The 14,888-nt window shown below is 35.0% G+C and overlaps 1 protein-coding gene across 1 annotated transcript in view; it reads right to left on the bottom strand.

The window, feature by feature from the left end:
- Positions 1-820: 820 nt before the first annotated feature.
- Positions 821-14,888, bottom strand: part of GYRA (DNA GYRASE A) — a 28,977-nt gene continuing 14,909 nt past the window's right edge. The window contains exons 18-27 of the mRNA XM_089722275.1: positions 13,482-13,607; positions 13,141-13,298; positions 7,095-7,176; positions 6,843-7,007; positions 6,647-6,748; positions 2,802-2,938; positions 2,164-2,281; positions 1,982-2,036; positions 1,676-1,775; positions 821-1,131 (exon numbers count right to left, since the gene is read on the bottom strand). Coding sequence (XP_089578401.1) covers positions 999-1,131; positions 1,676-1,775; positions 1,982-2,036; positions 2,164-2,281; positions 2,802-2,938; positions 6,647-6,748; positions 6,843-7,007; positions 7,095-7,176; positions 13,141-13,298; positions 13,482-13,607 — 1,176 coding nt within the window. The 3' untranslated portion in view covers positions 821-998. The remainder of the gene's footprint in view (positions 1,132-1,675; positions 1,776-1,981; positions 2,037-2,163; positions 2,282-2,801; positions 2,939-6,646; positions 6,749-6,842; positions 7,008-7,094; positions 7,177-13,140; positions 13,299-13,481; positions 13,608-14,888) is intronic.

Below are 14,888 nucleotides of genomic sequence, written 5' to 3'. Positions count from 1 at the left end.
TGATATGCATCAATCCAGCTTTGGGGCTGTCTTTCGAAAATAAGCAGGCCAATTTGAGTTGGGTATTTCTAGTTTTTGGCATGGTAATGATGAGGCGAGATTGGTTGAAGTCATGACAACGAGAGAGGTGCTTTCACGGATCAAGCTTGGGAGATTTTCTAATGTTTTGATTGAAACCGTCCCTCCGTCCTAAAATTATTGAATTATATATATATTTTTTTTTCATATATAACTTTAGACCCTAAAAATTGGATATTATTAATTCCTTGAAACTTTCAAAATAGGATGAGTATTTAATATATTAAGATTTTAAAATTAATTTCTGACTTTTTTTTCCACTATCTGATATTCAAGTAATATTAATTTTTTAGACGGATTTGTGAAAAAGCGGGAAAAAAATTTAGTGAAAAACCAGTAAAAATTGGGCCATTTTTTTAATTTCCTACTCACTAACAGTTTGTTTGAATGAGTGAGAAAAGGGCAATTAGTGAAAAGGTAAGGGAGAATAATAGGATTTACAAAAATAAATAAATAAAAGAAACAATAATGTTTGGAAACAGGTGAATTAACGTCAAGGTTTAAAAAAAGGTAAGAGTTAAATGTAAAAATTAATTTAAATTTCTGTCCTCCCGTGTTTACTTTTACCCATCATTAACTCACTTCAAGCAGGAATTCTTAAGTTATGTATCCCTCCTTTACTTTATTTACTGCCCTTTCACCCTTATCCGAATAGGCTCTAAAAGCCAATTCAGAAATCGTAAGGAACAAAAGAGAGTAAAAAGGGAGAGAAACAAGTCCTTGATATGGCATATACAAAATGTTAAAGATCATGTCCCATGGACCGCCCTGCAAGGAAGCTTTCATAAATTAAAAAATTGACATAATACAAGATGTTCAACCACCAGTCATCTCAAAAATTGTTTCAGACTGTATAAGATGTTATAGTCATTAAACTATTCTACATAGCATATACAAAAATTCCTAAAATTTGCACTAGACTATGAAGCCTGGGAAAAAGTTACAGGCGCCTCGACTTCTGTTGCATCTTCCTTGGGCTCAGCCTCCAATGCAGAAATCAAGGACACTGACTGAATCTTCCCAGCATGCTCCAGCCGCATCAGAATAACGCCCCTGATATAAAAATATTCAGACATTCAATTTCACAGCCAAAAACCAAACAGTAAGCCACCACAAAGGAAAAATATCACATGCTTAGAAACTGAACAAAAAGAATATGACGAATAATGCTGAAAGCAAAATTCACATTCATAAAATCTTCAGAAATCCGAAATCTGAAATAATGCTATAAGGGTGCGTTAGACCATACCCTAGAAGTCCACATCTGTTTATGCCTTTCACCATAAATATTAGTTGACAAAGCACAACACCAAAGGCGATATAAAGAAAAACTTCGAGGCAAAAAAAAAAAAAAAAAAAAAAAGATTTGGAGCTTGAGGCATTGATTCTGCTAACAGCACAAACACGGAAGCATTGGCATGGAGTATATACTATAAACTGAGACGTGCAACATAAAATTGCCACATTGCATGCATGTGTATATTTTGTGGTGTTTATACAAGAGCATCCAAGAACAATTAACTGAGGAAAATACCAAAAGGTATGTTCCTTTTAAATGAATAAACCAAACAAATTATAAAATAAGTATATAATATACCTTGCAAAGCGGGACTGTATTGAAATATCACGAACTTTAATCCTATTTATAGTACCACTTTGGCTTACTAGAACCACTTGCTCATCACTTTCACCATCATCTAAAAAGTAGACAAAGCGGAGACAATTAGCTTCAAAATCATGAAGAGGCCTCAAGTGTAGATTTTGGAACTATACATTTTGTGGCAATTGTATTTATTATTGTCCAACAAAGTGTTTATCAACAACTAAAGAACACGAACTTTCTACTTACAGTTGTCAAAAATTGAATCAAAAAGCAGTCTTTCCATTAACCATGTAACAATACCTGATAATGAGAACCCAACCACAAAAACTGCTGCCAAGCGATCCTCTGCAGCAAACTGAAAAAAGAAAAGGCATGAAATTTCTAATCCCACTATAACTAAATCAAGTAAAAAAAGTGAAAAATAAATAAATAAATAAATAAATTTTACTTTACACTTCAGTTTATTAGAGAGACAGTGATACCTTATAACCAATTAAACCAACTCTATTTAAAGGTGATAGTCGAAAGCTAGTAAGAGGAACCCGCTTTCCATGACCATTCTCAGACACAAATAACAACCATGGAGCCCCACCCTTATTCCTGTTGTCATGCAATGCAGAACAAAATTAAAATATGGGCCAAAAAGAATATATATATACTAAATTCACTGTTAAATTGCACTCATGAGACCAAAAGCAAAAAGAAAACAATCAACAGCAAGGAGGTCAATATAAAACAATATAATATTACAGTCCATCAATACTAAGTTCATTCCATATGGATTCAAACACACAGAAACAGGTTCTCTAAATAAACCTCCTAAGGCAGATCATCATGGATTTTATAGACTTTATGTTGCTCTATTTAGAAGAGAACGATACAAAAGTTACAAAGAGAGGAAGGAACTTAGCCCTTGGTTATTAATAGAGAAAACAAGACAACTGAGACTACAAATGGTAACTTATTCATACAGTTGTTGAAGTAATAAAATACTTTTTAGTAACTATTTATTTATTCATATAGTTGTATGCATCATTCCCTATGAAATATGTATGCCATATATCAAATAATTGTTACATCATCAAATATATATATATATCCATGATGTTTAATAATTTACTTGTTCTTAGGATCTTCTAATATCCTTTCCAAGTCTTCTCGCATTGCAGCCGGTATTATGTCCATGCTTGCCATCTTATCTCCCTGTTTTAGTCTCATGGCCACTCCACCTCTGGTATTCCGGCTTAGTGCTCGGATCTGAGTTAAAAAATGAAGACGATGAGACATTGCATAATTTGAAAGACAGAAAAAGGAGAAGATTGTTACAGAGAAGTCTGTCCTCTAAAAATGTGAAGATGGCTAACAAGAGGTTGGTAAACAAGTAAATGAAGCCTCCAAACAATTTTGAGTGTTTGCTGTACGATCCGAATACCAGATATTACAAGTAAGATTACTTAAAACAACGGAATTTAATTGTTCACAAAAGTGAACTTCAGTTATGAGCAATAATTTAACATTTTGTTCTTAACAGAAAATTACTTAAATCCCTAAGAGTTTTGGCCTAGTATACATTTCCATACATACTTTTCCATGAATTGACAGACACTTTCTTCAATAAACTACCATTAGTGAGAAACGTAAAATTTTCAGACTCTGGGTGCTTATAATGTAACAATATAGGATGAAACTGCAACCAAACTTTAAAATTTTAAGACTGAAGTATAACTATAACTATAGTTTAAATGTCAAGAAGTAAAGTGTAATCACAGTATTATAACCAGGGATTTAAATAACAAAATCAGAAACAGTGTCATAGAACTGTGCTGGACCAGGCCAAATCAGTCTGAATCGACTGCCACTGCATGAAATTTTTTTAAAAAATTAATGGTCTCAAATCAACCAAAAACCAAAACACAAATTACAATATGCAGTATATTAATCCAGCAAAAATCTAAGGAAAATGCTTTTATTGAACAATCAAACAAGGTTTTATCAATAAATTAATTTCAAAACATTTGTATAAAAAGACTGATAATATTGTTAGATAAATTAATGATTTAAAAGAAAGCCTAATAAACGCTAGGATCTAAAGAAAGAAAAACATTAAACAGTAGGGTTATAAATGAAAAGTGTACACCTCACCAAATTGTTTTTCTTCTTTCAAAATTTTATTGGAAATGCAGAATGTAATGTCTCCTCTATCTAGGTCAGCAGCATATTCCCAATCTCCCACACCCCGAACACCCCCCCCCCCCCCCACAACCCCCAACCCAAAAAAAAAAAAAAAAAAAAAAAAAAAAGAAAAAAGAAAGAAAGAAAGAAAAGAAAACCCTTCTCCTTGTTCTTTGTCTGGCCCATTTGCCATTTCAATAAAGGGCCAATGTTTTTACTGAACATTCAAATGTGGTTTCTACCAACAATTTAATCCGATATCATCCTTATAAAAAGACTGATAACATTATTAGATTAAAGAAATGTTTTAAAAAAATACCTAACAAACATTAAGATTTAAAGGGGACAAAAAATATTAAAGAGTAGGGTTATAAAAGAAAAGACCAATGCCCCAAACTAATATTGTTCTTTGAAAATTTTAAAATAGAAAGGATAAAAGAAATGGTTGAATGCATAAATTCACCCCTGAACTTTGCAACTTTAACCTTGTACCACCCTGAATTTTGCGGATGATCTTTCATGAACTTAAGCTTAGAAATTTTGGTAATATTACAAATTTTTCAACACTAATATCAATAATTTTTAGAATTTTTAGCTTTTATCTGCAAAATATGGACTTCACATGTAATTAACATGACTTTTAGAACAATCATTTTTATAAATTTCAAATTTTTAAAGAGTGTTTAAATAATTTAATTTTGCAAGTTGAAGTGTTCAATAAAATAAAAGTTGAGAATGTCACAGGGTTAAAGTGTTCAACTTTTAGAACAATCATTTTTATAAGTTTACAAGTTGAACTGTTTGATGGATCAAAATAAAAATTGAGGATGCCACACAGTTAAAGTAATAAAGTTCAGAGGTGAATTTATGTATTCAGCCAAAAAGAAACCGTAAAAAACAATTGGAAATCCAGAATGTACTGTCTCTACTGTCTCTCTCTATCTAGGCTTGCAGCATATGGTACCCATCCCCAATCTTTCTTCTTCTTTCTCCTTTGACTGGCATCATTTCAGCCATTTCATGGGAATACAACTACCATACCGGTTGTATCATACAATATGCTGGCTTTTTGACATAATGTCAAAATCACGCAGGTGTATAGGAAAACACTGAATTCCCCAGCCAAATAGACATTATGAATCTGGCAAGACTATATGCATGCACCAATATATAACTGAAGGACCAACCGTCACATTATTAAAAGATATCAAAAATCAATTTGCATATACTTTTTAAACAGCATGAGTGAATGAAATATTACAACAAATCTTATGAGGTTTTGCCTTTTATTTTTTATTTTAATAAGAAAAGAAAGCCATGTGATATATTTAGGCAGTAGCCTAAGGTCACACTAATGATTAGAAAGTCGTAGTAGAGGAGCACGGCAGATTCCATGACAGAGATTAGGAAACAAAAGATAGTAAGAAATGCCTTCAAACCAATTTGAATAACACTGAAACTCCAAAATTTACTAAATCAAAATGCTATAGATTAGAGCCAAAGAAACCACTCACTCAGAACAAATTAAATGACATAACCTAATTTCGAAATACAAATACAGGCATTCATTCAAATACTTTGCAATGCAGACAAATTTCAAAATACAGTTCTTAACCTCCTTTCACCGACATCAATCCCCAAAGCCTTTGGAAATACCAACTCTCCTCCACAACATCAAAAGGATAGCCAAGGAAGCCTCAATAAAAAACAGCTGACACTGAATTATGACATTTGGAACATAGAACAGATCAATCAAAGGAAAAAGCCAATATAGCCCTTATTTTCCACAACAAAGGTTTTCGACCAAACTGAACCCCTTGACTTAAGCAGATCTTAGCTTTTATTTTAAATCACAACGAATCCCAAAATTGATCTAAAAACTTACAAATCACCAAGGGCAACATAAAACTTGTAGAAGGAACAAAGAAGGATACATGTTACGATCCTAATTGCACGACAAGGTATGGGCATGTCTTGGATCCCACATTGGAATATGGAATTTCAATGTGTAGTTTCTATGAACTTAGGTTCTCCAACCTTAAGCTAGGTCTTAAGATATGGTTCTCTCAAAATCAAAAACAATCGGTATCAAAGCCAACCATTCTCCAAGTTGCAATTGAGCAGCACAAGTGGTGACACCGGAATTGCAATGTTCATCTGAGGCTAGAAAAAAACCTAGCACAGCCCATCCTAGCACGAAGCCAACCCATTGTGCATGCCGGACTATGAAGCGTGGCAGGATGTTAGGATCTTAATTGCAAGTCAAGGCCTGGGACTTGTCTTGGATTCTATATTGAAAGTACGGAATTTCAATGTGGAGTTTATATGAATTTGAGCTCTCCAATCTTAACATCTACCTTTTGAGATATGATTCTCCATGGTCATAACAATGCATTCCATAACACAATACTCATTCCATTTCAAGCCTTCTATTATCCACATGCTCATAGCAATTCTTCTAACTCCTCTTCTTTTCCATTTTCAGTCCTTCACTCAATGTTCTTGGAAACAAAACAATGAGAATTGATTATTGGGTCCATGTGAAGCAACTACAAATGGCCCTAGGTGAATCTCCATGCACATACTGATAATTCAATTTTCCACATGCTCTTAGCAATTCTTCTAACTACTCTTCTTTTCCACTTTCACTCCTTCGCTCAATGTTCTTGGACACCATACAATGAGAATTGATTATTGATACATGTGAAGCAACAACAAATGGCCCTAGGTGAATCTCCATGCGATTGGGAAGGCATTAATAAACAAAAGATAGAAAAACATAAGATAACATACATTTTCACAGGCACTTAGGATAACCATTCCATTTTGTGAAGCCATTGCCACGAGATCATCATTTGTACAACAGCGAACCCATTTCAATTCATCACCAGGAACCTAGAGAGTCAAAATTTTTGAAGTCTGAGAACAAATAATAACTGCAGGATGGATATTTTAAAATCCAAATGTGCAAAAACAATAAAGTACTAACCAATTGAATTGCAATGATTCCTGTTGAACGTATGGCTGAGAAAACATTCAGAGGCACTTTCTTGATGTAACCATTGACAGTGAGCATAAGTAGAAACTGATCTTCAGAAAACTCACTCACAGGAATGATGGAAGTTACTCTTTCACCTTCAGATAAAGATAAGATCTGTCTCTCACAATGAATGATATGTTGGAAACTTTCAAGACAGAAACTGAGTTAACAAATATAAATAAATAAAAGAATAATCAATACCTGGACCAGTGGTGTGCCTGCAGCAGTCCTGGTGCATTCTGGAATTTTAAAAGCACGAGCTGAGTACACAATTCCCCGATCACTGTGGAAATAAGTTGGCAAGTTATACTACAACCTTGATGAGAATTTATAATTGAAACAATGAATTGCAATGTTTGATATGAATATGCATCAAATAATGCAAAGCATATATGAATGCATATCTCCATATTCAATGTATCTTGCATCGTGTTAGTTAATTAGTTGGGTACTGTTATGTTACACAAAACTCATGTCCTAACATATATATGTCCATCATGCTTCTGAATTCTACAAAAATATTATCTCTGTCTGTGACAATTGTGTAGAGAACTTTCCGTTAATATAAAAAAAGGGGCATAAAAGATTTTGTATATAAAAAAAGGAAACCATGAACGAATATGTTGTTAGTATAATGTTAGTATACTATTATAATTAATTGACTATACTGTTGTAAGATAGCTGTAAATAACCATCAATTAGGAGATAAATTAGGCATCAATTAGGGAGCTAATTCAGGCTGTAAATGTCAACCATATTAGGAGACAATGGGCATCAATTAGGAGAGATATTAGGCATCAATTAGAGAGCCAATTAAGGCTGTAATTGCCAGCCATAATTAGAAGACAATGGGCATCAATTAGGGCTGTAATTTAGGAATTTATTCCCAAATTTGTGGATACTTCAGTCTATTTAAACCCAATCAGCTTGTGGGAATAGACAAGCAAATTTTCTATCAAAATTCCATTGAAATACAGCAAGTTTGTCATGGTATCAGAGCCTAATTAGGCAATTTTAGAGCTGTTCTTTTATGAGTTTCAGCTTTGTTTTTTGAAGAACAAAGTGCAGATTCTGCTATCTTTAATTCTGCAGTTTCTGTTTCTGCTTTCTTTGTTTAGTTCATATCTTTGATGAACTCTCGGTCATAGAAATTCTGAATTTCTATTTGGAGGTTCTCTTCATTTGGAAGAGATTCTGGTGGACATTTTTCTGCAACTTTCTGGCTGTAGGATTTTCATCTTGGTGGGTCTGTTACTTCTTCTAGTAGACCTGCTCCTGGTTGTGTTATTCCTAATTTTGCATTTCTGGTCTCCTTGTGCTATTTGAGATGGCCACATCAAACACAGTTGAGAGTTTTCATGTTCGTTTCACCGGAAAAAATTACTCTTCATGGGAATTTCAGTTCCAGCTCTTTGTTACAGGAAAAGAACTGTTGGGCCATATAGATGGAAGTGATCCAGCTCCTAAAGATGCTAAGGAGTTGCTTCATTGGAAAGTTAGAGATGCAAGAGTAATGACATGGATTCTGGGGTCAGTTGACCCTCTTATTGCTTCTAATCTGAGGTCTTCTAAAACTGCAAAAGCCATGTGGGATTACTTGAAAAAGGTCTATGATCAAGACAATGCTGCAAGACGTTTTCAATTGGAGAGCGATATTGCTAATTATTCCCAAGGAAATCTCTCCATTCAGGAATATTATTCTAGTTTTCAGAATTTATGGGCTGAGTTTACTGACACTATTTATGCTAAAGTGCCTGCAGAATCACTCCCTGTACTTCAAGAAATTCATGAGCAAAGCAAAAGAGATCAATTCTTAATGAAGTTGAGGTCTGAATTTGAGACACTTCGCTCAAATTTAATGAGTCGTGTTCCTTCACCTTCTTTAGATATTTGTTTTGGCGAATTACTTCGCGAAGAACAACGTTTTCTCATTCAGAACTCTCTCCAACAAGAAAATACTGTCAAGGTTGCTTTTGCTGCCCAAGGAAGAGGAAAGGGTCGGGATATGAGTAGAATTCAATGTTATAACTGCAAAAATTATGGCCATATTGCTGCCAATTGTGGAAAGAAGTTCTGTAATTATTGCAAACAGTCAGGACATGTCATAAAGGAGTGTCCGACACGGCCTCAAAATCGAAAATCGAATGCTGCCCCAATTGCACCAAATAATCTCACTCATTTTGCTGCTCCAACAGTTTTTACAACTCCCTCTTCAGCTGCTGAACCTGTGATTCTTACTCCAGAAATGGTGCAACAAATGATTATTTCAGCCTTCTCCGCCTTAGGACTACAAGGTAACGATACCTCCTCCTCCTCCTCTCAACTTTGGCTTGTTGATTCTGCTGCCTCAAATCATATGACAAACACATCTAACATGCTTACGAATGTTCGCAAATATCATGGTTCAACTGAAATTCAGATTGCAAATGGTAGTACAATACCTATTACTGAGATTGGAGATCTTAGACCATGTTTCAACAATGTTTTTATATCTCCAAAGCTCTCAACTAAGCTTCTTTCGGTTGGTCAGTTAGTAGATAACAATTATGATGTGCATTTCTCTCGTAATGGTTGTCTTGTGCAGGATCAGGCATCGGGGACAGTAATCGCGAAGGGGCCTAAAGTTGGGAGACTATTTCCATTACTATTTTCCGTTCCTCGTATCTCTTCATTTTGTACTACAGTTATTAGTAAAAGTGAACTATGGCATAGACGTTTAGGTCATCCTAATCCTGTTATTTTGTCTCATTTATCAAATTCTGGTTTCTTGGGCAATAAAGAATTCCTTGCTAAGGTTCCTTTTGATTGTTCCACATGTAGACTCGGTAAAAGCAAAACTCTTCCTTTTCCTTCTAATGGTAGTCGTGCTGTCCAATGTTTTGATATAATTCATAGTGATGTCTGGGGCATTACGCCCGTTGTTTCTCATGCTCAATACAAATACTTTGTGACATTTATTGATGATTACAGTAGATATACATGGGTATACTTCATTCTAAATCTGATGTATATTCTGTTTTCAAGACCTTTTTAGCCTATGTTGAGACTCAGTTTTCTACTTGTATTAAAGTATTACGATCTGATTCTGGAGGAGAATATATGTCTCATGAATTTCAGAATTTTCTTCGTGAGAAAGGAATTGTCTCACAACGTTCATGTCCTTATACACCACAACAAAATGGAGTTGCTGAGCGTAAAAATCGTCATCTTTTGGATGTAACTCGAACTTTGTTAATTGGATCTTCAGTTCCATCTAAGTTTTGGGTTGAAGCCTTATCTACTGCAACTTATCTAATTAATAGAATGCCTTCTCAGGTATTAAGTCTTGACTCCCCATATTTTCGTTTGTATCATCAATATCCTAATTATCATGATTTACACACATTTGGTTGTGTTTGTTTTGTTCATCTACCTTCTCATGAACGTCATAAACTTTCAGCTCAATCTGTTAAATGTGCATTTATGGGTTATAATTCTTCTCAAAAGGGTTTTGTTTGCTATGATTCCACTTCTAACAAATTTCGTGTTTCTCGAAATGTTATTTTCTTTGAGCATCAATATTTCTTTCCTAATCTTGCTAAGTCTTCTTCTACTTCTCCCATTCTTCCAATTTTTGAGGATTTACCAATTGTTCCTAATCGGTTTAAGCCTGGATTTGTGTATGGAAGACGTCAACCAACTATGCCTCTTCCTGAGACTGATCCCTCATCTGTGTCTGATTCTCCTGAATCTACTCTGCGTCGCTCTACCAGAGTATCCCGACCTCCAAGACGGTATGGTTTTTCTGATAATCCTGCTGGATATTCTGCCACTTTATCTGATATTTCTATTCCATCTTGTTACTCACAAGCCTCCAAGAATGAATGTTGGCAAAAAGCCATGCAGGACGAACTTCAAGCTCTTCACGACAATCATACATGGGAAATTCTTCCTTGCCCTCCAAATGTTAAGCCCATTGGATGTAAATGGGTTTATTCAGTCAAGCTTCGTTCTGATGGAACCTTGGATCGATATAAAGCTCGATTGGTTGCCCTTGGCAATAAGCAAAAGTACGGAGTGGACTATGAGGAGACCTTTGCTCCAGTTGCAAAGATGACTACCGTCCGTACTATTATTGCAGTCGCTGCTTCTCAAGGTTGGCCTCTTCATCAAATGGATGTCAAAAATGCTTTTCTTCATGGTGATCTTAAAGAAGATATTTATATGACACTTCCATTGGGTTTGCCTTCCTCATCTTCAACACATGTGTGTAAGTTAAAAAGGTCTCTGTATGGACTAAAACAAGCTCCACGTGCCTGGTTTGACAAGTTTCGGTCTACCTTACTTCAGTTTTCATTTGTGCAAAGTAAATATGACTCCTCTTTGTTTCTTCACAAGAGTTCTGCTGGTTTTGTTCTACTCCTTGTTTATGTAGATGACATTATTATCACTGGCACTAACACATCAACGATCCTCACTCTTCAACAATCTCTTCAAACTTCTTTTAATATGAAGGATCTTGGTCCACTTACATATTTCTTAGGGCTGGAAGTTCACTGTGATTGTTCTGGAATATTTTTGCATCAACACAAATATACTACATATTTGATTACTTTAGCAGGCCTTCAAGATTCATCCCCAGTTGATACTCCTTTGGAATTAAACGTCAAGTATCATAGTCAAAACGGAGATCTTCTTCCTGATCCATCTCTTTATCGGCAATTAGTTGGCAGTTTGAATTATCTGACTATTACACGGCCCGATATTTCTTTTGCAGTTCAGCAAGTCAGTCAATTCATGAGTACTCCGCGTCACTTACATCTGGTAGCAGTTCGTCGAATCATTCGCTATCTTCTTGGCACATCTTCTCGGGGTTTATTCTTTCCTACTGGCTCTCCCGTATGCCTTGTTGCTTACAGTGATGCTGATTGGGCCGGTTGTCCAGACACTCGTCGCTCTATAACTGGTTGGTGTATGTTTCTTGGCGATTCTTTGATATCTTGGAAAAGTAAGAAACAAGACCGTGTTTCAAAATCTTCTACTGAGTCTGAATATCGGGCTATGTCCGCTGCTTGCTCAGAGATTGTTTGGTTACGTGGGTTACTTGCTGAAATTGGATTTCCTCAGCCTCATTCTACTCCTCTGCATGCTGACAACACTAGTGCCATACAAATTGCTACAAATCCAGTTTTTCATGAACGTACCAAACATATCGAAGTCGACTGTCATTCTATTCGAGAGGCAGTAGATACAGGTGTCATTTCTCTTCCACATGTCTCCACTGCTCTTCAAATTGCTGATGTATTCACTAAATCTATGACAAGACAGCGTCATCAATTTCTCGTTGGCAAATTGATGCTTCTTGATCGCCCAGCATCAATTTGAGGGGGGATGTTAGTATAATGTTAGTATACTATTATAATTAATTGACTATACTGTTGTAAGATAGCTGTAAATAACCATCAATTAGGAGATAAATTAGGCATCAATTAGGGAGCTAATTCAGGCTGTAAATGTCAACCATATTAGGAGACAATGGGCATCAATTAGGAGAGATATTAGGCATCAATTAGAGAGCCAATTAAGGCTGTAATTGCCAGCCATAATTAGAAGACAATGGGCATCAATTAGGGCTGTAATTTAGGAATTTATTCCCAAATTTGTGGATACTTCAGTCTATTTAAACCCAATCAGCTTGTGGGAATAGACAAGCAAATTTTCTATCAAAATTCCATTGAAATACAGCAAGTTTGTCATATGTTACTAAAACTCTTATATCTGTTGGCATAAGATTTACTGATAACATATATAATTTAGTTTCCATAATTTTATGCGAATAAAAAAAATTCTACAGATTGATCAATATGAAAAACTTTAAGTTAAAACAAATGCTGCAGTTTTATACATTTATATGCAGCAAATTAACTAAATATTTGAATTGCTGAAAGCTCAGAGAATATCATAATCAGTGTTTAAGTATAAATGTTAAAAACCAAAATTAGTTTTATTTTTACATATTCATCATAATAGTGAAAATGCATATGATAATATCACTAAAAGTCACGTGCAAGGAACATTGAAAAGATCTTCATCAAGTTTACAAGTGTGGATAACCATATCGTTATCTTCTCCAACTCTCAAAAAATGGGAAAGAAAATTCAAACAAAAGGCAAGCACAACAACAGTAATAGTAATGATAAAGCTACTTAATATTCAGCTCATGAAAATGTTCAGAACAAACATGAAAGGACAAAGGCTGCCTAAGTACCTAAAATATAGCACGTGGTCATGAGCACGACAGACAATAGAGTCAGACATTGCATCATTGACTCTCAGTTTTCCAACAGATTTACCAACTGTTCCGCGATTCTGAAGATTAAAGGTATTGGGCTTCATACGCTTCACATAACCCTTTTCACTAAGTGCCTGAAAATTAAATGAGAATCTTCTTAAAAGAAAAAAGAGAAAAAAAAGCTTGTTCCCAATAATCCACCAAAAACAATATATATAAACACTTCATCGGAAATGCTGATACTTTCAACATTCAATGTGATGCAAACAGAATAACTATGAAAACAAAGAAACAGACAACCTTCCAATGTCACATACCAGAAGCATTTCTTCATTTGGAATAACATCTATATCTTCAAGTTGACCACCGTCAGAGTCCTCCAACAACGAACGCCTTGGACTGGAAAACTTATTCTTGAGCTCTACAGATTCTTGTTCAATTAACTAAAATATGAAAACAAGGGAGCTCAGTTACAATGATATGAAATGAGTTCAAAAATCATATCTAGAATCACAGCTCCTCTCTCTCATAACCTAACTCGATAAACTATATCCCAAGATGAGGATGGAGATGATGAAAAACAAAAAGAACATCTGCAAACATTATCACTCTCCAATCTTTACAATGACACTAGGGACGGGTGGAGGTTGTGAAGTCATTTGATCTAGAAATTGTTGCTCAGACTGGCATATGGGCATTGGTCGAGTGTCATACTTGTGTAATGTCTGAATTCTAGAATACAAGGATTGAGAGGAAAGGGATCCAAATATTGCACACAGGTGCTCAAGTATATTATCTATCCACAAACTTTCAGAATTATACACCCATATACGTGCAATACAAGTCTCATGAGTAACTGATGCAGTAACTAAATTACTAATCATTTTTTATATCAGTTATTGAAACAATCTGCCCTCGGAGTTTGCAATTCTAGGAACCAGATCTATGTTATAGCCAATGTCCCCTTGATATCATCACGCCTCAAGATTAATTTATCAGGTCAAGGGACACATGGGCCTGATTCTAATCCTTTCAAGAAATGAATTCATTAGTTGGAAATAATGGTTGAGATTTAGTTTTGTAATCGTGAGGATAGACACAGAGAAGAAGCATGAAGAAGGAGAAGGGAAACAAAGTTTTCTCTTTCAGCTAACACTGTAGTCTTCTCTTTATCTTCTCCACTCAAACCAAAATCAACTTCAAGAAGTTACTAACTAGCTACTAATTCCTTGGCCTTCTTTTGATACCTTTAAATGATTTATTCGTCTTTGAGATGTTGTCACAAAAGGAAGGCCACCTAATCTTATTGTGGAACATATTTGTGGAAGAGGCACTGCAATAAGTTTGATTTTTTGTCGATATCGAGCAGGAAAATGGCAAACAATAATTACTTTCTATTGGAAATATGCACCGGCTGAATCAGAGATAAATAATGTTGCAGGTTGTCAATTGAATAGTAAGCTTTAAATTATTTACCCAGTAATCTTCTCTTATTCTTTTTTCATTAAGTGTCACTTACTATATTAGCTAACTAATACACATAATAGGAGCTGCCTTTTTTTATTCAATTCCTTGATATGCATTTGGCCACATCTCTGATACAAAGTGTCTCACTCTTTAACGAATCTGCATAAATACATTATGTCTTTCTCACAAATTCTTCCTTTCTCAAAGATTATTTAAATATACTCGATAAATGAAGGATTTGAAGTAGCACAATTCGT

The sequence above is a fragment of the Jatropha curcas genome, chromosome 6, assembly GCF_041381405.1.
Source record: "Jatropha curcas cultivar XTBG-Jc1 chromosome 6, XTBG_Jcur_1.0, whole genome shotgun sequence".
NCBI classification, from domain to species: Eukaryota; Viridiplantae; Streptophyta; class Magnoliopsida; order Malpighiales; family Euphorbiaceae; genus Jatropha; species Jatropha curcas.
The sequence above is the reverse complement of the archived record's forward strand: the minus strand, read 5'-3'. Positions and strand labels throughout refer to the sequence as shown.